General features: G+C 42.9%; 1 protein-coding gene across 2 annotated transcripts; it reads right to left on the reverse strand.

Annotated features, from left to right (window-relative positions):
• Positions 1-607: 607 nt before the first annotated feature.
• Positions 608-21,569, reverse strand: TBC1D9B (TBC1 domain family member 9B). 2 transcript variants are annotated; one of them, XM_050979697.1, is made up of 23 exons: positions 21,404-21,569; positions 19,043-19,153; positions 17,113-17,231; positions 15,886-16,114; positions 14,968-15,226; positions 14,112-14,319; positions 13,767-13,979; positions 13,449-13,610; positions 12,720-12,870; positions 12,154-12,368; positions 11,308-11,425; positions 10,320-10,605; positions 9,539-9,668; positions 8,272-8,370; positions 7,484-7,552; positions 6,489-6,729; positions 6,132-6,197; positions 5,912-5,983; positions 5,441-5,491; positions 5,236-5,250; positions 4,324-4,362; positions 3,801-3,907; positions 608-3,015 (listed from the first exon to the last, which is right to left on the reverse strand). In XM_050979697.1, the coding sequence occupies exons 1-23, from the start codon at positions 21,519-21,521 to the stop codon at positions 2,323-2,325; spliced, it is 3,771 nt and encodes a 1,256-aa protein (XP_050835654.1). In that variant the 5' UTR covers positions 21,522-21,569; the 3' UTR covers positions 608-2,322. The 2 variants fall into 2 exon arrangements, with proteins under 2 accessions (XP_050835654.1, XP_030085125.2); XM_030229265.2 differs by lacking the exons at positions 5,236-5,250; positions 5,441-5,491 and having other exon boundaries at positions 4,324-4,371.
• Between the last annotated feature and the right edge of the window lie 1,436 nt (positions 21,570-23,005).

Raw genomic sequence — 23,005 nt, forward strand, 5'->3', positions numbered from 1 at the left:
CTCAGGGGTTTCGTTCGCCTTTGCTCCGGAAAGAAATGTAAAGTTTCTTTCAAAGGATTGTTTCATCACTCAAGGCGTGATGAGCTTAACATCTCAGCAGACTGGGAGTAGCACAGAAGATACACAAAAGATAACGACCATTAACGACCATTAGCGACCATCAGCTCCAAACAGCACCCCTGGCATGGTCAGAGACACCTGATCCAGAAAAGACCGATAAGAGAACCAAGGAACGAGGGCCACATTAGCATGGGAAGTGAAGAAATACATAACCAAAAGAAACCAAATGCTAAGAACTGTGTAACTTGGGACCAATGAACATTGAACAAATGAATCTCTATGGGTTTAAATTCTATAAGTATCTGAAAAATCTATTTAAGAGCCATGTGTCATGGAACAATTTCCTCTGCACACCCAGGCTATGCGTGGCTGAAATGATTTCTGTTGCACACCCTGGACAGAATAATGTAATGCCTTGATTCTCTAACACTAAAAATGTGGTTGGAGGTTTTTTTTCCCCACAGTTTTGGTGACACATTCCTTCTAATAACTGGGTAAAGAACAAGCGATATTCCACAAGCTCAGAGAGAAATAAAAGACAGCCAAATAGTCTACAGGATTCTGATTCATTTATTGAATACATGACAGGTAAGACAGACAGTGTAAAATCACATGTATTATTTGTACTTAAAAAAATTACAATAAATTACTGAATAATTAGTAAAAGCAGTTTTACTAATGGCTGCTCTCCAGTGATACAGGACAGAGGAGGCAGAGAAATAAGAAGTATGTACCAGCTGTGAATACAGACCAAAAATGTCATGAGGATGAATTAACACTGGGTAGCACACCAAGTAGTGTCAAATGGGAACATCCACATGTGTCCTTCCTACCTTTAGATCCCAAGTGCCAGCCAAAAGCTGGATCACACCTTGCCTTCAGTGCAAGGTCTGCTCTGGCCGAGCAGCAGGTCTCTCACCCTGCCCCAGGCAAGGCCACTGCCTCCCTGCTGAGATGAGTTTATCTGCAGTAACAGCATTACTTCTCCTCCCGGGGAGAACACACCCTGCTACCAGAAGGGCTACTCGTAGTTTCCTCTGGGTTTAATTTCAAAGAGCACTCACTAAGTCTCCCAGTTACATTGTCTCTTAACTGGAATGAGCTCTGGTATTCCCATAAGGGGCTGCTTGGCAGAGCCACGTTGCTCTGAATTCTTCCCCTTTAGGTCAAATGCCCTTGGATGCGTAGCAGTTTCTAAGAGCCATTGCTAAACTCTCACGAAAGGACACTGAGCAGCAGCGGGTGGCACAGTGCCCCTGCACAACTTCTGCCCCAAGCATTTGTGAGGGCTGACTGATCAGACAATTCTTTGGGGTCCTCCTAAAGGGCCCGTAAGGTCCTCTTCCTGGGAGGTCCTCCTTAGGGGACCCATCACTAGCTAGGAAAAACAGGGAATCAGCACTGAATAGCCAATGTATAATCGGGGAAAGTTCAGCACTGACTTCTATTTTAGGAACTAACTCCCTCATTATAACCATCATGGGCCCACTGATTGACTCAGTATTACTTCTGCACTGAAGTCAAGGAGCTTGTGGCTTCCCAGACAAACTAAAAACAATAGCTTTCAAAGAAACAGAAAAGCAAATGCTAGAAAACCAGGTTTGCCTGAAAATTCCTGAATTCTGAAGGAGAAAGTAAGTGATCGTACACTATGAAAATGCCAAATCACATGTGAAAGAAACCTGCAGGTCTGTGTTTAGATCTTAGGGTGCTGGGAGCAGTGGGGCACATTTGCTTTACAGCTGCTGAGTCACAGAACAGCTTACAAGAATGTACAAGATTATTCATAGGTCAGAGTCCTACAGCACTTGACTACACTGCATTAGCTCTCGGACTGGCAGCCAGAGGTGAGCATGGTTTCAAGCCAGGCTGCATCTGCTGTGCAAGTTACCCAGGAACCTACAGCAAACAAGGGCAGGCAAGGAGCAGTTACTGTATGAAATAAAACTTCATTGAAATAAAAGATAGCGAAAGGCAGACATGCATAATTTATGGTGGTAATCTATATGTCAGGGGCTAATAGGTTCTAATGGCTCTCAAAAATGTAAATCTAATTCTCTCAGCCAGAGTAGCCAAAGAAACACCTACACAGTCACTGTCAGAAGCCCCTTATCAACTGGATTCTATTGTAATTGTGTAGTTACTGGTCTCTGAATAAACAAAAAAAAAAAAAAAACCAAACAGAAAATACCAAACCATCCTGCCATCTGCCACACTATCTTCCTGTTTTATCTCACAAAGACAACTCCCGATTTCTTGAGTTCACCCTGACACAGAGGAAAGTTCATAGTCACTGGATGAACTGAACTGCCTCTCTACCTTCTTCTGATCCTTGATCTTTTGAAGAATGTTGACTTTTTTCTCAAAGTAGTTAACAAGGGCTGTTTCTGTTAGCATGGAGGCCAAGATCTGCTCAAAGGAGATGGACCAGTCAGTGTCAATGGTGCTGCCATACCTGGCAGCTGCACTGCTGCCCTCACAGCCCACCAGTACCGTGTCATCTGCGATGTCTTCGCACTGCAGGGAGCCTGTGCTGACCATGGAGTAGGAAGACATGGACATATCATCTTTGGTTTCATCATCTGATAGCAGCTGTAAAGGAGAGCCTTGTCCTTCCCCTGACCCATCTCCCAGAGTTTGGTTTTCCTGCTGGGTTTTTTCAGGCTGAGCATCAACACTGCCTTTGTCCTCATGGTCAGCTTGGGGCTGCTGCTCCACTGCTGAATTCTGACTCTGTTCAGATGTTGGTGACTCCTCTTCACTCACAGGATCTTGGGCACTATTTGCTTTGCAGTCCTCAGACTTCCTCGTGGGCCTGTTGGAGAATTTTTTTCCAACTTCCCCAATCCTGAGCAGCAGACTGGCCACAGTGGCGATGGCATGGTACAGCTCCTGCTCCACGGGGTCCTCACTGAACATGTTGTAAAGGGTCTTGCATAACTCTATGAACTGTTCCTTTAAAAGACAAAGACCAAATAATCATGTATCAGGCTGAAAAAAGTTGTCAGTGGCAGATGAAGCAACAGGCACCATCTCAAATGACTCATTGCTTATTTGCCTCCCCACGAAGTGGCAACTTACTGCACTGATTCAGAACAGTCTGACACAGACAAACTCCCCCCTCTCTATTGTGGCTAAATTGAGACACAGCTAGCAATTTAATAGTGGTGGGTTTTCTGCTGACAGATGAACAGAATAGTCACATATTCACTAATGCTAAGAAAACCTGAAGTCTTACTTCTATCCTGCTACTCTTCTGTGGTCAGCTTCTAAGCATTTCTGAACTGGTTTAAATAGCATCCATCAAGGAAATTAGAGACAGAAGAGATCACACCAGTCATCTGACTCTCTTCTGTAACCACATTCTTCACTCCCCACCAAGCAGCTGTAACTCGAAGCAGTGCAAAACCAGAAAAGCTGAATAAGTTTCTGTGACTGATGGGATATTTAAAACATCCTGCTCTGGGGGGAAAACAGAGTGCAGTTCTTATAGGGAAAACTGGTCTGTGAGGCTGAGTGAATCCATTACATTTGATTGGTTGATACAAAACAGTTTGTCCATATCCACTGCAGAACTCAACAGAAATGTGTGGAATTAGAGGTTCTAAAGCTCACCAGATCAGAACAGCAGGGAAAGCTGTGGGCAAGGACTGAACATACTGGCACAATGGCTGCACATACTGCAGAATTCCACTAAGCTGCCAATGATCCAACTGGAAACCTTCATACTCCTTTCTTACCTGGCTCATTTTGGGGAGATCTTTAATGGTTTCTTTCTTGTTCTCTTTTTCCTTGGCCCACATTCTTAGGTAGTATCTGTAGTCCTGTGGACTGGTACCTTTCTCCTCTGCAAGGCAAGAACAAGTCACTAGTCAAGTGGTTTATGGTTTCACACTTAAAAAGTGAATGCTGAGCCAACAAAAATCAGGCTTGAAGGTGTTACTGACAGCCCAGGAAAGCAGGAAGGCTGCACTGTTTTCTGCTGGTTTATCTGATGCAGCTCAATAGAGCAAAAAATTTACAGTGCTGCACCAGCTTGACTTCTCACAGATGAACTCTGTGTGGTGACAATTTACCCAACATGATTTACAAATGCTGTGATCTTGGTATGTAAAAGAGATGCTTATTTCCCAGGTCACCTCCTGCTTTACTTCTGTCCACAAGGGACACTTTGCAAAGTCTTCTTGATCAGCATGAGACAATGAATAGGTCATAATATGAGAGAGATAAGATTAGAATGTGGTCTGTTGATGATGAAATTACCTTTTTCTGGGCCATTCTCGTTTCTTCTTCCTTTATCTTCTTGGGTTTCTAAAGAATTATGGAATTACAAAATAATTATTAGCTGATTTTTAGTAATACAACACACAAACAATTTTAGACAACTCAATATACAAATTAAAATTATACAAGAGTACATTTAATAGAAGTTAGATCTCACATTCCCATAATCATGGTTAGAGGATTGAACAGAACAGAATGGAAGCACAAGGCTGATGGGATGAGCTAGATAAAGAGCCCCACTCAAAAAGTGGGTTGAAGAGCTGAGACAGAGGGCAGAGGTCTTAAAAAAAAGTGTGAAAAGACAGATATGGAAGATAGAAAAACAGTGAGATGGCTTAAAGACAAGGATGTTCAGTTGTCCAAAGCTAGATAATGAATGGAAAAAAACCCAAACCACTACAGAGCACATATGTGACTAATGCCTACAGTCCTCATTATTCACTGCCTGGACTGACATTTTGGGAGCAATTTGCAGTCTACCTTCATGAACTTCACTTCTGATTCCCTACACTGTCACTAGAGCAAATAGGAAGTCTTGGTTCAACTCAGACTGTTAAATCAGCCACCTAGCACCAAACTGCACAATTACCTCTTGATTTTTTTGGTGCATTGTTGTATTTCAGTAAATGTTTAGCATGATTGACATACTTTGACCTCCTATCTGACAATTCCTAATGTTGTATTTTAAGAAATGCAGTAAATTAGTCTACAACAGTTCAGCAATCCAGTGGCATGCATCCTTATTCCTTTAAACTGGAAGACTGCGAGGTAGGCACAGGGATCACCTCCCCAGGCCAGCAAGACCAGCACCCCCCAACTCTGTTCTGAGCATCTTTTTGACCATGAGTTTCTAGGATGAGAGGAATTCCACTGAAAGAAGCCAGACAAAACCTATCTTGACCAAGGCTGAAACTCAATAGGCAGATTATACTGAAAGATATTTAATTACTTATAGCATTTTATAAATAGTGAGAGAGTCATGAGCAAGGAGCAGCAGCAGCAGTAATTTCAGAGTATTTACATCAGCACACTGGGCTGGCAGGTGGTATAAGCACCACAGCCATGCTCAATGCATACACATAATCTATGGACTGACCTTGAGACTCACAGTGAAGGCAGATATCCAGCTCTGAGACAAAAGGAGATACTTGAGCAGCAGAAAAAAGGGTTGAGGGGACAATACCCCAGATAAAACAGAAGAAAAGGTCAGACATAGACACAGACAGACACAGAGAAGGAAACAAAAACAAGAAGAGAGACAATGAGACCTGTATAAAAAACCTAAATCACGGTGGGAGACAGGGGCTGGTAAAGCACACTGTTCCTCCTCAGCAGTCTGTGCCCATGCTTCAGAGCATGCTGTATCCTGCATGGAATGGACACCGAGGAGTTTTAGCTCCAAACTTCTTCCCCATCATGCAACAAAGACAGTGAACTCAAACACACTGGCAATCCTAACACATGCCAGCATGAGACCATGCCTTGCACAAAATCACTGTTCAGAGCACATGGATCTATGCTGCAACTCCTGTCCAACTGAGAGATAAGGGCAGCAGTGTTGCATTACCTTCTGTTGTCACATCTTCTGTGAAATAACTTGTGGCCTCCAAAGCAGACTCTGTCTCCTCTGGATTCAGAGCTATATTCACACAGAAGCAAATGTTAAAATTTCTAATTGAACAGCAGTATGGCCCACTTCATTAGCAAAACTCCCAAGGCACCCCATGTCAATTGATGTCAGAGCAGCCCGTGTTCAATAGCAGCAGTACACAGAAGCAGTCACTCACCAGGAGGCAGGTGCAATTTATAGAGTACTTTGAGTTTTTCAGTGAGGTCACCATGATACATCCCACCTGGAAAGAAAAAAAAAGGTTAAGAAAAATAGCACTTTAATGATAAAGAATCACCCTCTGCTCAGAGGTTCAAACCAGAATGAATTCCCATACAATGACTGCTCAAAGTTCAGTGCAGAATCAACAATGAAATCCATACCAAAAGGTGTATTTTGTTCAGCTTGAGGCTTCCTGACACCCTCCCTCCTCAAGACAGGAAGCACACCACTATCTCCTTTCAGTTCTCTCTTCTTGGAAAAGGACAGACACATTTTTTTGCAGCATTCCATTTTCTCCAAAAACACCACTTACTCATTCCTGTGACGAACTCCTTGAAGTTGATGAGAGAATCCCTGTTCTCATCCAGGAGGCGGAAGAGCCGCCCTGCCAGCACAGGGGTGTGTGCCCCACAGGCCCAGGGGGTCAGGCTGATGAACAGCTCCTTGAACTGCTCCATGTCTATGCGATACTGCTCCAGATAGGGCAGGCTCTGGTCCCGGCGGGCAGCGGCCGCACGGTTGTTCCCCCAGTAACAGCTCATCAGGTACTTGGCCTTTGGAGGGAAAGGATTAAAAGGGCAGATGATGCTGCTGCACAGGAGTGGAGACAGTCACAGCTCAACAACAGCATTGAGGAAGCAAACAAGAGACATTTCAGGAAACATTATCTGCCTTGTGATTCCTAGTGTTACTTCACAACAAAATAATATGAAACAAAGGAAGAGACACAGATTTCAGAAAACAAGGAATTATTTAAAGTGAAAAGTACAAAACATGATTTCAGGTTTTAACAAAATGTAACTCAGGCTTTATTGCACAGGTTTTAGAACTAAGCCTCTCTTTCTGAGTCTAAAACAGAGCACAACCAACTTTGGCAAATGCACTTGGGTAATACCATTCTTTTAAAAATATGTATGCTGACAAATAGAGGCAAAGCCCTTAAGTAATCTTGTCACAATTACAGATGAGGGAAACCTGAGATTAAAAACTGAGGTACAGTCAACCCTAGCTCCCCATTCTCAGGGCTTTGTTACATTCTCTTCCATTGACTTTACAGTTTCTTTCTGAGTATCACTCAAATACTGTGAATGTGGTTTGGCCACCTTTGGGGGTAAAAAGATTAAAAATAATTAATCAGATAGTAACAGGGCCAATCCTACTGGCACCACATGTAACAGATTGCCACATCAGTTTCTGGTATGTCACATTAAGAATTAAAGCAAAGTCATTGCATGCCTTTCAACTTACTTTGCTATTTGTACTGTGTGTGACAACACTTCTTCCTCACCCTCAAGGAAGGCTTCTTACCTTGAACACTACATACAGCTCTTCTAGTTCTTCCATAGTGAAACCAATGTCACCAGACACAGCTCGGACCTGTAGTTACAGACAAAACAGAGTGAACAATTTATTTCAGAAGTCAAAAAATCAAGTACACCTCTGTATTTGATTACATAGAAATGATATTGAAATACTGAAAAATCTGTGTAACACAGAAGAGAACATGTTCAAGGAGATATCACACAGAATGGCACAAAAAACATTGCCATTCTAATACCCCTGGAAACCAGTTTTCAGTCAAGCAGAAACTGCTGACATTTTCAGTAGTTTACTGTGCTTATTTCCTGTTTGTGCAGACCTGGCTGAGCAGATTGTGTCACCCCTCCCTCTTGTTTTTTTCTTCAGATGTTTGACTTGGATGCATTAAAGAGCAACAGTGAAATAAACACCCTGATGAGATTCTCCACCTAGGACATGGGAGATAATGGCAATAAATATGGACTCTCCCCTTAAGCTGTGAACCCTTCAGCAAAATTCCCTAATGGACTCTCTAAATGGCAGTAAAATAATTATCTGCTTGCCAGCTTTTCTCAAAGATTCCAGGCAAGCAGTAAAACAGACAGCACTAGGCATGGGAGATTATGTCAAAGCCTACAGGTGTTTTTTATCTCCCTCCATGCCAAACATCTCATTCAATCATTCTTTCAGTCACTTAAAACTTGATCTGCTACAGCATGAAGTTTCTCAATGCTCACAGCAAAACACTTTCCAAGAAGGTGCCATTTGGTAGCTCATTCAGTCTGGGAGTCACATACCACACTCTTCTTGGCTGTATCCTCCAGAGACTGGATCACTTTCAGCCTTTGCTTGAAACGCATTTGTTCAATGTCATCTGCCTTCAGATTGCCAAATTTCTACAAGAAAGGAAGCAGATCAGGTCAACATCATCTCCTGAAGAGAGAAGAACCCATCTTCAATTACACACTCTTTAACAAGTGTACTATCCCCTCAGAGATGACCTAAACCCACTAGAACCTTTTACAAGCAGCAAGTTGAGAATAAACTTGAGCTCTATTCCCTATTCACTCCTGTCCTGCAAGAGAAGCAATTCAGAGTTCATGAGAAATCCAGCACCAGAGGTGTCTACAGAAAAGCTGAAAAAGGATCTGTCAGGACTGACAGAAATACAGGCCCTGTACTGTGGCAGAGATAAGAGATCAGACAGATTGTCATTCCTTCCAGCCCTGTCATTTTTTTCCTCTAGGACCCCCAGGAGATTTAGCCAGAAACACCACAGTCAAGAAGCTTTTCTATGGACTAGGTCAGACAAGTAAAATGAATTCAGTGACACTCTTTTATAAAAAGAAACCAAGAACAAACAGAGATGGCAGATTTGAAAATACACAAAACTCCCAAGAAAATGACAGCTGCCTGACTGTAAACAGCCAGAAGGGGATGGGATGAAAAACGAGAAAACGAGGGAAAGGATCCCACATTTAGCAGAGAATAGCAGAGAAGAAGTGCCAAACATCAGTTCTTTCCATCATTCAGAATCAATTTTCTTATGAGCTTGTTCTCAGTATGAATTGCGAGGAACACCTCTATCAGTGCAGAGATATTTTAACACCATTGACACCATTCTGGGGTCAATTCCTATTACTATAATGTAGTTCACAGAACAGGATTCCTATGCATGTGAACTGGGATTCTTCCATGTTTCTGCAGAGTACTTCACAATTCTTACCCCGAATTTCCCTCCTTAACTTAGCACTGAAAATCCTCAAATAGAATTAATAATGGAGACATTTTTGACAAAGCAGGAAGAAATCTCCAGTCCATAACTTCTTCCTTATTTGCACTCTTCATTTTAATCTCTCTAGTGTTGGGCAGACTCTTTGTAATCTGCAACAGCCAACACTGTCAGGTGCTACTCATACCAAGCAGGTGGAACAATGGCTTCAGCCTGCACTCCTTCAGCATCTCAGTCTATGAACATTGCTCAGATTTTGGTTGCACAACGTATAAAATGGGATGTTAATAGAGAAGAAATCTCTTGGGCAAAATACCAAGCCAGAACTTTACCTCATATGAAGTTTTGATGAGTTCAAAGATGTCAATTTCAAGTGGGGGGTCATCTCCACTGGTCAACAGTGCATGCAAGTGGGGAATAGGGGGAGAGACACTCTGTCTGTTAACTACATTGTCCAAATATCTGTGGACAAAAATGAGAACAGATGCAAGATTCCAGGATTAGTGTCCCGAAAAAGAAATAATATCCTATATGCATTACCACCAACTTTGTATCACTAATCTAAACATGAAAGAGAATTTAATTTTTGCCATCTAATCTGCAATGTTACCCTCAATGTACCTGGAGTTAAGTTGATTTTCACACTATTTTGGAGATATTTGCTCTTTTAAAAGTAGGCTTCTAGTCATATGCTGAAGATCTTGCTGCCCATAGAAGAAATTCTCATTTCAAATAAGAAAATCTTATATTTACTAGACTTGGGAGATATCTGCTTGATAATATTTTAAGTTTCTAGAAGGCGATTCCTGCCAGAATCTGTTCTAAATTGTAAAGCAGAATTAATATGCAAACTTCAAGTAAATAACCTTTAAGAATTCAAATTCAAACTGAGATGCAGGAATTCATTATGATGCAAAACAGCTCCAGAAGTATGGATTCCTCCATAACTGAGCCAACAATTAATTTCAGCTCTTGCAGAAAGCAATAGCAAACCTCTCTGGATCAGAAGTTTCATCCTAGAGTGTTATCTGTGACCTGCTATTTGGTAGAAAGAGATGATGACTAAAAGGCCACTGTTACTATTCTGTTATAAGTAGGAACAATGAATGGTACCTGCCCAAAATAGTCATGGCTTCACCTTCATCACAGCACTGTAGTAACTTCTCCATGTTGGCATCAAGTATGGCCAATGACACCTGCAGGATAAACTTGATTCCCTCGTAGAAAAAGCAGTCGACAATGACCACGGCACTCTCAAAGGGCATCACACTCAGGAAGAGAGTGAGAAACCAGGAAAGGGATATGGTGGAGATCACTCCCAGGTCCTGCATCTTTTCTGACAGCTGTGGAAGATACTCTCGTGTAAGTTCTTCAAAGATGCCTTGGTCCACCAATGCGCCTGAAACAGACAAACACAACAATGCTAGAACTCAAAATGGTGGTGTCATTATCAAGGTAAGCAATTATTAAACAAAACAGTATGAGTTCACTAAATTTCATATAAATTTCCTCTGAACATCATAACTAAAATTAAGACATTAATTTTTTACCCTGGTCTCAATAAAACCAATGAGACTATTTCTACATTGCCGAGCAGGTGGACACAACCTCTCAAAACAGAACCTTTCATTAATTTGTGCATTTGTCCTGAATGGAGGGGTGGAGGATTACTGATATTATGGTATTTACACCAGACTATAGCCTTTTATACAAACCAACTTTAAAAGTCCATGAAGTGGTGCTTTGACTAACCTTCCCTGAGAGCCTGTTCCACAGATTTAACACATTATCCAGATGGGGAAAACTAAAACACAGTAATCTTCTTCTAGATATTCCTCCTTACTGCTAATGATCCCTCCTGATACCAATTTTTGGTGACTTCATCTTCCTTGTTACTAAAAGGTAGAACTACTACCTTGGAGGCCTGTAGTATCTCCTTCTATGTCTCCATCACACCCCTGCCACTTTAAAAGGAACAGATTTGCACTTCATTATTTTTAAAACACATCACATTTAATTAATTCTGAACAACAAAATGTTTCTGGGAGATGCTGGTGCAGCTGAAAATCCACAGTGCGGCAGGAATCTGACAAGGACTCACCCACTACTCTTGTGTTGTAGTAATCTGGCAACATCCGCTCGCACAAAGCCACCAGGAGCCAGAAAGCCTCTTCCTCATTGCAGTACAGCAACAGCACCGAGGTGACAATGTTCATGGCCTAGGAACCAGCACAGAAAACACACAGGTACAGGAATAAAACATGGAGGTCTTCAGGAAAACTCTGATATTACAGATTAGCTAAACTTAAAAGCATGAATGTACTGTCACTAAGAGTCATATCTATTTCCAGCTTCTGCTGGTATCTGAGTCAATAGATGACCTTAAGCCAATTTTTCTTCCTGTTTTCAGTTCCTCTGCTCATGAGGCAGCAAATAATTTTATGACCTTTTGTCATGCACTTTCAGTGCATGACATGAACAATTGTCAAAGTCTTCATAAAAATCTTTGTAAGAATTTGCTCATAACAGAACACCATAATGAGAACTTGTAACATCACAGCAATTCACAAAATGAACCTGAATTTCCACCAAGTTGCTTCACAAACCAGCAAATGGCTACATTTTCAAAAGACTGTCCATGTGCAACATCACTTATTTAACTGCTCCTTTTAATGAAACCAGAAGATGTTTTTGCTGAACTATGGAAAGCTCTGACAGGAAACTATTAAAGACTAACATTACACCTAACAGCACTGTGAAAAGTTTATTTAAATACTATGTTCAAAGGATATTTAGGAGATGATGCACCATAATTTCTTTCCTATTTTCTCACTACTACATAGACAGCATAAAGGAAAAGCTTGAAACTGAACAAAAAGCTGCAGAAAAAGCCCAAGTCAATCATGGTCACTGTGTAGGACTATCAAGTCTAAGACTTCTTTCCTACCTGACAGTACCCAATTGTTGGATTTCTGAATGCATAAGCTGTTAAGACTCTCCGGAGAGCAGCAATTCCCAATTCGTTTTGGAAGGCAGGATGTTCTGGCATAGAGCGGTGCAGATCTCTCTCAATTTCCTCTGTAGCAAGATTGTACCTTCCCATTGACTTTTCCACAAGATCTGCGTAGTAACCAGGGTGAGTCACCATCTCATTCCAAGCACCTGAAATGACAAACAAACTCTGCTTTACCTCTGGTGCTTTGAAGCACAGATTTTATTCCCAGTTTCAGAGATAAGGGAGGCAAAGAAGCACTTCAAGAACTCCTGAACTACAAACAGATGTGAAAATACAGCAACAAACTCATTGTTCAATCATGTTAGACTTTAGGTCCCAACACTGAAACACAGTCAAAAGAGGCCAAACAGCTATTAGTATAATAAAGCAAGCCACCACAAAGTATCATTCAGATTAAATTAACCTGACATTAGTTTTCTCTGAAATGGGCTAAGATTCACACCCTTTCCTTTGAGATGCGCAGGAAGTTTATTCCTGCTGTCAGCACAATATCCTACCTGAGAAAAGGAGCCACAGCTCTCCACGGAGATTCTCTGGGATTCCTTTCTGTACCAGCTCCCTCGTCTTGGCAGTGCGGTACATACACATCCCTCGCCCATATTCAAAGAAATGAATATTCCAAGACTCTTCCTTCATCTTCTCCTTTGCCTTCATAGGAACAAATATGGCTATTTTAGGAGATTATTGCATTTTTGTGTTTGTAGGACACCTGATTTCTGGGTATACTCAGGCCTGCACTTCACAGGAAAAATACACTGTGACATTTAAAAGCTCTCTTCTTTCTGCTGAAGAAAAGAGTGTATATATACTAATCTACCCTGTTCTGCATCTGTTATGACCTTGCTTAAAGTCAAGTCTTTACAACTATGCAAATCTCCACATAAATGCAAGCAGAACCATTGATCACGATGATTAACCAGCAAGCAGAGATACAAGTTCCCTGCTTTCTTGCTCTGAAGAAAAGTTGTTCTGCACAGCCATGAAATCACATCCCAGAACACTGGTAACACTCATTTCTCAGCCTCTGGTCAAGTATGTCAGGTATGTCAGTACAAACAGTTTAAGCTGACAGTCAAGTTACTTCTATGCAGTACTACCACTGTGATACACACAGCAGTGATACTGAGTAGGGATAAAATGCATTTCCATTCTAGAGCAGGCCAGGAAATCAGCAAACTACTGCAAACTATTTATACTTTATTGCTGTACATAAAAATATTATTTACCCCTTTGGGTCCAGAGAGCTCCTCAGAATTCCTCCTGAAGAGTTTGAGCAGTCCCTGTGAGGCTGTTGGCACTTGCCCAGCACAGAAGCTGACAGGTCGATGGCTGAGAGCAGACGTGGGGCTGACAGCCAGGGGGCTGCTGGAAGGCAGCTCTGGAACTTCCTGGACAAGAGAACAAAACATATCTGAGCTCATGCTCCCTCCTCTGCTCATGGCCTGACAGAGACAGCACTGGCTGGTGACAAGCACTCCAAACACACTGTAAGGAGCATTGCTCTGAAAAGTTGATAAAGTTCCTCCCAGCTATTTCCTTAGTACCTCGCTGCTGGGATCAGCCGCATTCCACTTCCATTCCTTGTCAATGCCACAGGGTTTCTTGGACGGTGTTCTCTGGAGGAAGTCAGAGATCCTCTGAACCAAGAAATCCCGGTCTTTCAGGTTCGCAAAGAAGAAGGTCATTTTACTTTTAGTGCTGATGGACAGAGGGCTGGGCAACACGCTGGAACTATCAGCTTTCTCAACTATTGTCACCTAGAACACAAAGACAAGGGCCATTTGGATCTGGAATGTTTTCCATTATCCAGAAAGCACAGCACAACAGACAGAAGGACACAAAAGAAAAGAGAGGCCTGTAGTCTTAACATACAGCTAAGAAATCCTCACCTCCCTGAGAGGAATGATGAGATGACAGGCCTCCTCTGCCCTGCTGGCAAAACAGATGTAATTGTTGGAAACAAACATCTGGCCAGGAATATGCATCTTGTTGAATGGTGTCCACAAGGTACAATCTGTGTGTCCATCCAGGCATTCATCCTTGGGCAACCGGAAAGTGGCACGGTAGCACTCATTTTTGGCTCGAGCATCCAGGTCTCTGGGGAAAAGTAAAGGGTAGTATCCTGAAGCTTTTTTACTCACTTGAAAAACCCACTCAAACACTAATGTCAAATGTTCATTCCAATCACAACCTTCAGATTGTGCTGTGTATTCTTAGTATTCCTTTCTCTAACTGAGATGCCACCCCTCCTCTGACTCCTCTTTCAGCCTTCAGACATGCCTCTCTGACAAGGTATGTTCTGCAATACAAAATAAAATATGCAAGTGCATCTGCAAAACTGAAATATTACATGAGATTATGAAACTGCAGAGAACAGTCTCCAGTAGGAGGATTTATTACAATACAAATCTGTTTCTTTTTATAAATCTTTAAATTCAGACAAAGGGGCTGGTGTAATTTTCTTCACTTTTTCTTTTACATATGAATTTCAGCAGTTTCTAGTTGAAAATTCCTTCTGACAGTGCCTGGGTATGCATGCGAAAGACATGAGGGGGTGTCTGAATTCAGCTCCAATTTGGGATGAGGAAAAAGAGAGAACAAGCAGAAGGCTAATGACTGAAGTAACTGATGCAGCCACTAGAGTAAGAAAACTCCAGTAGCACCTGGGAGCTACAAAATTATGCAGATTTATTTTTACAGTCCCTTACTACCTGTCTTCTTTTCTCACTGCTGGGAACATGATACCTTTTTAATGCAGAGATGTTCTTAAGAGGCCTCCTGGGCTTTGGGAGAGACTTGTCCTGTAGGAAGCTCTCATTATCCAGCAGCTGCCGCATCGCAATGTTGGCCAACTGCTCCATCAGTTTGAACGTCTCATTGATGTTGAGAAACATGGAAAAATAGAGTTCACTGTCCCTCGTGCTTACTTTAATGCACTCAGGGAACAGCAGTGTAGCATTTTTTTCTAGCTGGGTTACATCCACCCACTGGATCACCAGTGTAACTGAGAAAGAGAATGAAAAAATACTATTATTACAATTGAGGCAAAACAAGAACCAAACAGAAATGAAGGTCAAGCAGCCTGCAAGCTCTCAGCGGAGCAGCATTTTCCCTCCTCTTACACATGGACAGTTCCTTTCTTCACACTTTTACCGGGTTCTCCAAAAATACTTGGAAATAACCTTTGGGATTAACTAGACTAGAAATAATGCAGTTCCAAAAGGACTATCTCCCATCCAATAAATGCTTTCAACTACAGTTATTAAAGTTTTCAAAGCTAATTCTTTCCAGAGAATTAGCTTTGGGCTCAGGAGTTGGGTCTTTGCAAAGGCTGGGTTCTGGCAGATGTTCCAGATGAAACTCACCAAGGCAAAAATATTGCTTGGTTCTCTAACCCAGTCTAACTTGTAAAACATAACCCAGTTTGAGTAAAATAGATGTACAGCTTGGGAAATGTTTTAAAAAATGACTCAGGCATTCAGTCTAAAAAGCACTGAAGTGCCTATGAGAGCAAGAACTGATTTATGTGCTAAACCAGACAGAGCTCAAGGATTCCTAAAAGGAAAAAAAACCTGTTATCTTAAAAAGGAGTTCACACAAAAGATAACTGCATTGAAAAGATCATGAGAACTGATAGAAACACAACTTGGGCTCATAACTCACCCTCTTTGCCCAGCAGGAAAGAGTAGAAACAGAGGTGGTTGACAGTGAGGTACAGCCAGCCCTGCCTGGGGACACGTCCCTTCCAATAGCTGCAGGAATAGTAATTGACCAACTTCTCCACCTCGGGCATCCCAAACTGCTTCCGCATCTTCAGTTCAGCCTCTTTGAATTTACCTGGATCCTCTTCGCTCTGGGGCTGCTCATTCTTGTTCTCCTCAGCAATAATGCCCTAAAAGGATGTGGGAGGAGAGAGGAGAGACAGAAGTGAAGGTGTCTGCTGACAGAAATAATGTATAAAGCAAAGGGTCACAGCAGCTTTCCAGAAGGCACAAAGAACAGGACACAGCACTTATCCTGTCATGTCAGAAACAGCAAAGGCATGCAGAAAGGGCAGTCAGATACTGTGGGAGCCTGGGACTCACTCGTGAACACGTGCCCCAAGCACTCATGTTTAATGTTTGACTGAGTTCCTCATGGCTGGCCTGGGAACACTTGGAACACCCTGCAGGAGAACTGAAGTCTCTTTTCACTTGCATACCTGCTTCTTCAACTGGAAGATCATCTGCCAGGAAGGGCAGAACTCTGCAGGCTGTCAGATCTTGATTGGCCAGAAGGAAAAACAAATGACCACAATCTCTCTCATGGACAGACGTGCATGGAAAATATGAAGAATCTGACAGAAGAGCTAAAAAAGATGCAACTTCCTGCAGTTCAATAAAGAACTGTATTTATAAGTTTCTGCTCTGGAGGGTTTGTGGGCTGGGAATCTGAAGTGTGTTAACTGCAATACCAGCAGACACCTGACTCCAAAGTCAGTGGAAGCTGGGGTGCACTTCCTTTACAACCCAGGTACCTTTCAGACCACTGGCAGAGCAAGTACATTTCTCGTGAACTAGAATTCTCTCTCCTCCATTTGTTACTAGATGAACTCTTGTTAAACCATTCTCCCTCCATCAAAGGCAGAATTGGCAATGATTTTAAAGAGGTATTATATTTGGATTAGTAGGAACATCCTAAGCAGGCTGTTCTTTCAGACCTACTGCTCTTAATCCTTCCCCTTCCAATATATTTGTTCAGTATTTGCTCTGACTGGATGATGACAAAGCTGGATGCATTCCATGACACTTTCATACCTATGTATGACTGGAAAGGATAAAATATTCTTACAACCATCTCCCTTGTCCTTTTTCAGAATCTGGAAGTCCTTCATGGAAACATGTCACTTACATGTATCTTGCCCTTGACAAAGGTGGTGATATCTTCTTCATTGTCAAAGATGGACAGAGTCTGCAGTAAGTTATTCTCCAGCCATTCCCAATGCTTTGTGATCTCTTTACGAGATGATCCTAATTGAAGGGAGAAAGATGATAACAAGAGCAAAGAAAAAAGAGTTAGAACAAGGTCTTTTTTCCTCCAAGGTCTTTTTCCCAGCAGGAAACTAATAATTACTGAACAGTGACTAGGATAAATCCCATATACCAACTGTGTACATGTGAAGGATATTTTATGTACACCAACATTATATTTCTAATAAAATATCTCCATTGGCACCAAGGATACTCCAAGGCACAGAATTATCAATTCTAGGATGCTGTGACTGTGAAAAAAACCCACATTTCAGAAACAACAGGAGAGGAACAAAGTCTGTGTCCTGTTTTGTTTCATGAGCTACATCTCTTACCAAGTGACAGCAGCCAAATTGCTAAAATAAGCCTGGCCTCACTAACTGACATCTCTGTAAGAACTATATTAGAATGACATAAATGAGGAGTGGAAGTTTGTGTTTCCTACAAGAAGGGTTACAAGAACAAAGTGCTGAAGTGCTGAAGCTGCATGTGTGACCAGATTGCTGCCCACTAGTATTTATACGCAGTGAACTGTACGTAAAATATCTGCATTTTTCAACTAGAGAGCAGTATACATTTTGTAACATTAAAGGAGTGCCAGACTCTTAGTATGACAGCAGAATGAGAACTAGGCATGATTTAAAAAAAAAAAAAAACTTTGGATGAAGACAACATATTTACTGCAGGACAATAATTTATCAAACTCCATTTGGGTGTTACCCATCCCATCCCACTTCTACATGCTTCACTGTTTAAAAGTAACTGAGATACACAGGGTATCAACTAAAATACTCCTGAAACTGAACAAAAAGACATACTGAGTATCAAGATACCATAAAATTACAGATCTGCACTAAATATTCTCCTTTTCCCTATGCAGCTCCTGACCTGCCATTTTGTTTTCTGTCTTTCTTAATTCTCTGCCTCCACCCTCCTCAAAGGGGAACCTGAGTTTCTGTGAAACACAACAACATCTAAACCTCTCCTCTGCAGAATTTAAGTAGCTCTGCAAGGGAGAATATTGTGTTGGTTGCCTGGGGAGAAGGTGGGAAGAGGGAAAACAAGACATCAGCCTTTGTGGGCCTAGCAAATGATTCCTTCATGATCAGATTTTATGTCTCCACCACAAAGTGAGAAGTGAAGGTTCTTATTATGAACAAAGTTGGTCTAACAAATATGTCTGGAGATATTTCCCCTTTAGCAAGCATTAGGACCTAAAGCTTTAATCAAAGTTCACCAACAGGCATCAGATGGTTGCATTATGATATTCTAAAACAGCAGTTACATTTCTCAAGTAAAAGAGACCAAGGATCCTTGATGTAAAAAAATACTATTCTAGTCCTTTTTACAGATCTATATGCACATCTGTTCCAGGCCAGAAATAATAGAAAAAACATAAACTGGACCAAGAAATTCCCCAAACTACCTCTGGTACCTTGAACAATGTTACATGTTCCCATCTTGTGCCATGCTCCTAGTAAGCAGCAGCACAACACTCATCACCCCACCAAAACCAGCATGTGTTATTCTCTGCACAATCTCACTACAACCTTGCAAATACAAGGTACATCTCAGAAGAAAAAAAATCCCTAACATCTGCAGAAACAGAAGCTTTTGCAGAACTTCAAGTTCCTTAATTACAGTTTAAACAACACTGAGTTTTGTCATTTTTGGAATCTTCCACTACACCATTGGAAGCTCTTGGAAGTGTCCTGAGCAGTCACAGGATACTCCCACATGGGATAACCTGTCATCTGAACCAAAAAGACAAGAAAATAACTCAAATCCAGCCCCCAACAAGAGTTACATACCACAGGCCACTGCCCAGTACACTTGAGAGTCCTGAGTCTGGTGCAGAATCCGGTATGGGGCAACCCTGGCACTGGAATCCAAAACCACGTCTAGAGTTCCCACAAGGAGACCTAGGCAACATAGAGACAGAAATTACAGCAGTGTAATACCAAAACAAAGAACTGGGTTAAGCAAAAACACAGGATGATCACTGCAGAAAATGCTGATGTTCACAGCCTGTGAACAGCTGTCATGAAGAGCTGTGGCACTCAGTTCAGAAAATTAGGAAATTTACCTCCTTGGTTGAGAAAATTTAGAAATTTACCTCCAGTCACCGGAGGTAAATTCCCTAAAAACCAACTGCAGCCTGTCCTGCTGGTAATGGACAAAGTTTAGATGGCAATTAAAATGCCTACTAAGCTTCATTACAGACCCCCACCTTCACAGAAGAGTTTGCTAATGAAAGTGAAATGTGTTTTTCTCTGTGGGTTTTTACTTCTAATAGTGATTTTCAAGCCTACCAAGCTAAAAGACACAAGTCTTCAATGCTGTATTTTTCAGAATCACCAATGCCAAAAGTAGGCAACTTGTCCAAATGGAATCAGGTAGATCTAGAAAAACTGGTGCTCACAGGATGTTTCAAGGATGTTCCCAGAAGTACTTTGACTAAACAAAGATGTCAGCAACTCAAAATTTGGTAATACAGAAGTCAAAATATTTTTATATTATGTTAAATAAGAAAGGAGACACTTCCAGAGTAAATGCTGATGAACCTGACTTTGTAAAGCAAATCAATTTACTTCAATGAAGTCTTTATTTCAATTAGATAAAACAGATATAAAAGGTGATGATTTGCTTTGTTCTAGGCAATGCATTATGAGCATCTTTAATGCAAATTAACTTTCAAAACACTCATGAGTAAAGGTTTGCTAGTATTAGAACTTGGCTGCTCCGAGGGCTCTGACTTAGTGGGGGGGGTCCAGCTCTCAGGTTTGGGTACGCCTGTTTGAACTGTACTCATCCATATCTCATTCCTTATCAAGAAACATGCCACTTCCTCTCCCTTATCTCCCCTGGCTATCTATGTAGCAATTAACAAATTAAGAACATACCACCTATTGTCCTGCAGTGAAACATCACCCACCGGAAGCCCATGTGACAAACCTAACCCAAACACGTATGTAACCAGCACAGCAGGATCTGTTTGGTCTCTGGGTATCTTGTGTAGTTTTAGGCAGGTTATGGATTAAAAGTAAATTTGGAATCCATCCTATGACAATACTGAATGTGTAAAATACTGATACACAACCGGTAATGAGATGTTTAATAACGTGAGCCTGACAGCAACTGAAAAACCTTTCCAGCTCAGCTGAACATCCCACTCTAACTCTGAGATGTCACTGTGCAGCTGCACAGCTCCTTAAGGACACGTGGTTTTTAACCTGCAGGAGCTCTGAAGAAGACTCTCACTGAGCCTCACTAGCTCAAAAAGTAAACATAGCTCAAAGCTTCAACCCATCAGGAACACATCAGTTTAAATGTTACCAAAATAGCACCAGGCATTGTTTCTTTTTGGAAAAAACTAGAAAATTGTAAAATACAAGTATAAGCCTATATGCAAAACTGCACAATCAAAAAGAACAGTTCAAAATAATTTTGAACACTGTGAAAAGATGAAATATGCTAACAATGTTTATCAGCTGCACCAGTTTGTCTAACAGGGCATGACAACACGACAGTTGCTACGTGTAATTGACAAAAGTAAAACTGACATCTTTGTAACTGACATAATTGAAAGCATTTTGCACATAAATGGGGTTTTTAAAAGTGAGGGGATTTGCTGCTGTTGCTAACATCGTGCTTTGGTGACAGTCGTGTCATTTTAGCGGTTTATGTCACAAACAAGGCTGTCCCCCACACACAGCGGTATTTTCCACTGGGCTGCACCCACACAGCTTCATCCCCGGCCCATGTACAGCACAACTTCCATACTGCTACTAATTATAAACCACGTCTTACTGTCATCCTCTACGTCTTGAAAAGGCACACAGACATACAAAATATGCAAATAAACCACCTTAATAATTCAAACCAACGCAGGGCTGAGAAGCCATTTTTGTCAAGAGAAGAAGACGGTCCCAGGCATCCCGTCAGCTGTGTGTCCTCCCCGGCAGCAGCCCCCCGGGCCTGACCGCTGACACCCCGGCCGGGGGCGGACAGGGGCCCCGGGCGGACACCGCGGCCGAGGGGCTCCGGGGTCACACACAGCGAGGAGACGGGCGGACCGCTCTTCTCCCCGCGCCGGGCCCTCCCAGCCCCCGCCCCGCGCTCACGGACCCCGCGCCGGGCCGGAGCCTCCCCGCGGCCCCGTCGCGCCTCACCCGTGAGGCCGCCCCCTTTGCCGTGTCCCCGCCGGCGCTGGAGCAGGAAGAAGGGGTTGGCGCGCTCGGTGACCCACAGCGCGCCGGCCAGCAGCACCTCCTCGGGGCCCAGCCACATCGTGGCGGGGCTGCGGAGCGGAGCGGCCCGCGGGGCTGGGCCGGCCCGGCGGGGCGGGAGCGGCGCGGGGGGAGCGGCCGGGCCGGGTCACGGGGCCCACGCCGCGCCCGTCGCCACCGCGCCCTCTGGCGGCCCGGCTCCCTCACTGCCTCCGCAGCGCCGACGTCGCGGGTTCGAGCCTCGGGTCCGGACGGCGCGCGGAGCCGCTTCCCGGGACTGTCCGAGGCGGGCAGTCAGCGGTCACCGCCGCGCTCTGCAAAGCTCCTCTGCCTCCGGTGGCGCACTGTGGCATTGGAAAGACCTGAACTGAACGGCCTGAAGTTGTGTCGGAAAGGGGGAGGGGGGTGTTTAGGTTGGACATTGGAAAAATATCCACCCCAGGGGGTGGTCGGGCACTGGAACAGCAGAGACCGTCCAGCACTCCTGTCCAGTCTGGTGATGCTTCCATCTCCCAAATTAAGATGGGAATTAATTTGCCCTTTTTGCTGTGAAGAACATGCCCCTCCAGCATCTCAGCCTCGTGAACTCAGGGTGGGGGTCCTGGTATCCCTCTCATTTCAGTCCTCACTTTGCAGCTCTGGAGCCCACTCAAAGCTTGTGGCCCAGCCCAAGGATGATCTTCACAGCACACAGGACAGGGGGAAATGCAGTTCCCTCTCATTCCTTGGCTGTGGAGCAGCTTCCCAATAATTTAGTGAACCACTATTCTTGTTTCAATAACCATTAGAGAGACTCCAGGCAAATTCTGAGAGTGTTACAGCAGCAGAAAACACTGACATCTGCCATCTCTGTGCTTATTGCCCAGGTCCCAGGAAGGCAGGAATGACATGTTTTTTTTAGGCTTTAAATCCTTTAACCCTAGATGATCTACCTTCTTTGTTAGTGCAGTGCCCTAATCCCAGCTGGAGCCCTTGTACACTACTCTAATATAAATATTTATTAGCTGGCTCAGCCTGCAGGGTTGTGCCTTCACCTCAATGGCATGGCTATTTCTGGGGAGCAGCAGGGTGGTTTCTGAAGGCTGGGTGTCCTGTGGGAGGGGTTTGAGCACTGGGAGAAGATGCTGAAGGATCCTTCCTTATTTAACTATTGCTGTTCTTGGTCACTTTGTGCCATCTCAAAGGTGGCAAAAGCTGTGAGAAGGTGGATTAGTGTCTCCAGCATATTCATAAGCCACTTTGAATATGCCTTCAATGGCCTTGGATTTCTAGGCACCAGTACAGCAAAACAAAAACCAAAATTTTACGTCAGAGTGGGAAAAATCCTTCCTGAAAATGGATCTATTGATAATATTGTTCCACACTACCCTCTAGGACAGATTTATAAGAAATGCTGGAGGCACTGGAGTCACCAGGTGGTGCTTTAATTCTCTATATTTTCAGACACCAAACTCACAAACTCTGTATTTTTAAACTGCTTTTTATTGAAATGTAGTACATTAGCAAACCCTAACTAGTCGGTATACACTATGAACATACTGGCAT

The sequence above is a fragment of the Serinus canaria genome, chromosome 13, assembly GCF_022539315.1.
Source record: "Serinus canaria isolate serCan28SL12 chromosome 13, serCan2020, whole genome shotgun sequence".
Classification (NCBI taxonomy): domain Eukaryota; kingdom Metazoa; phylum Chordata; class Aves; order Passeriformes; family Fringillidae; genus Serinus; species Serinus canaria.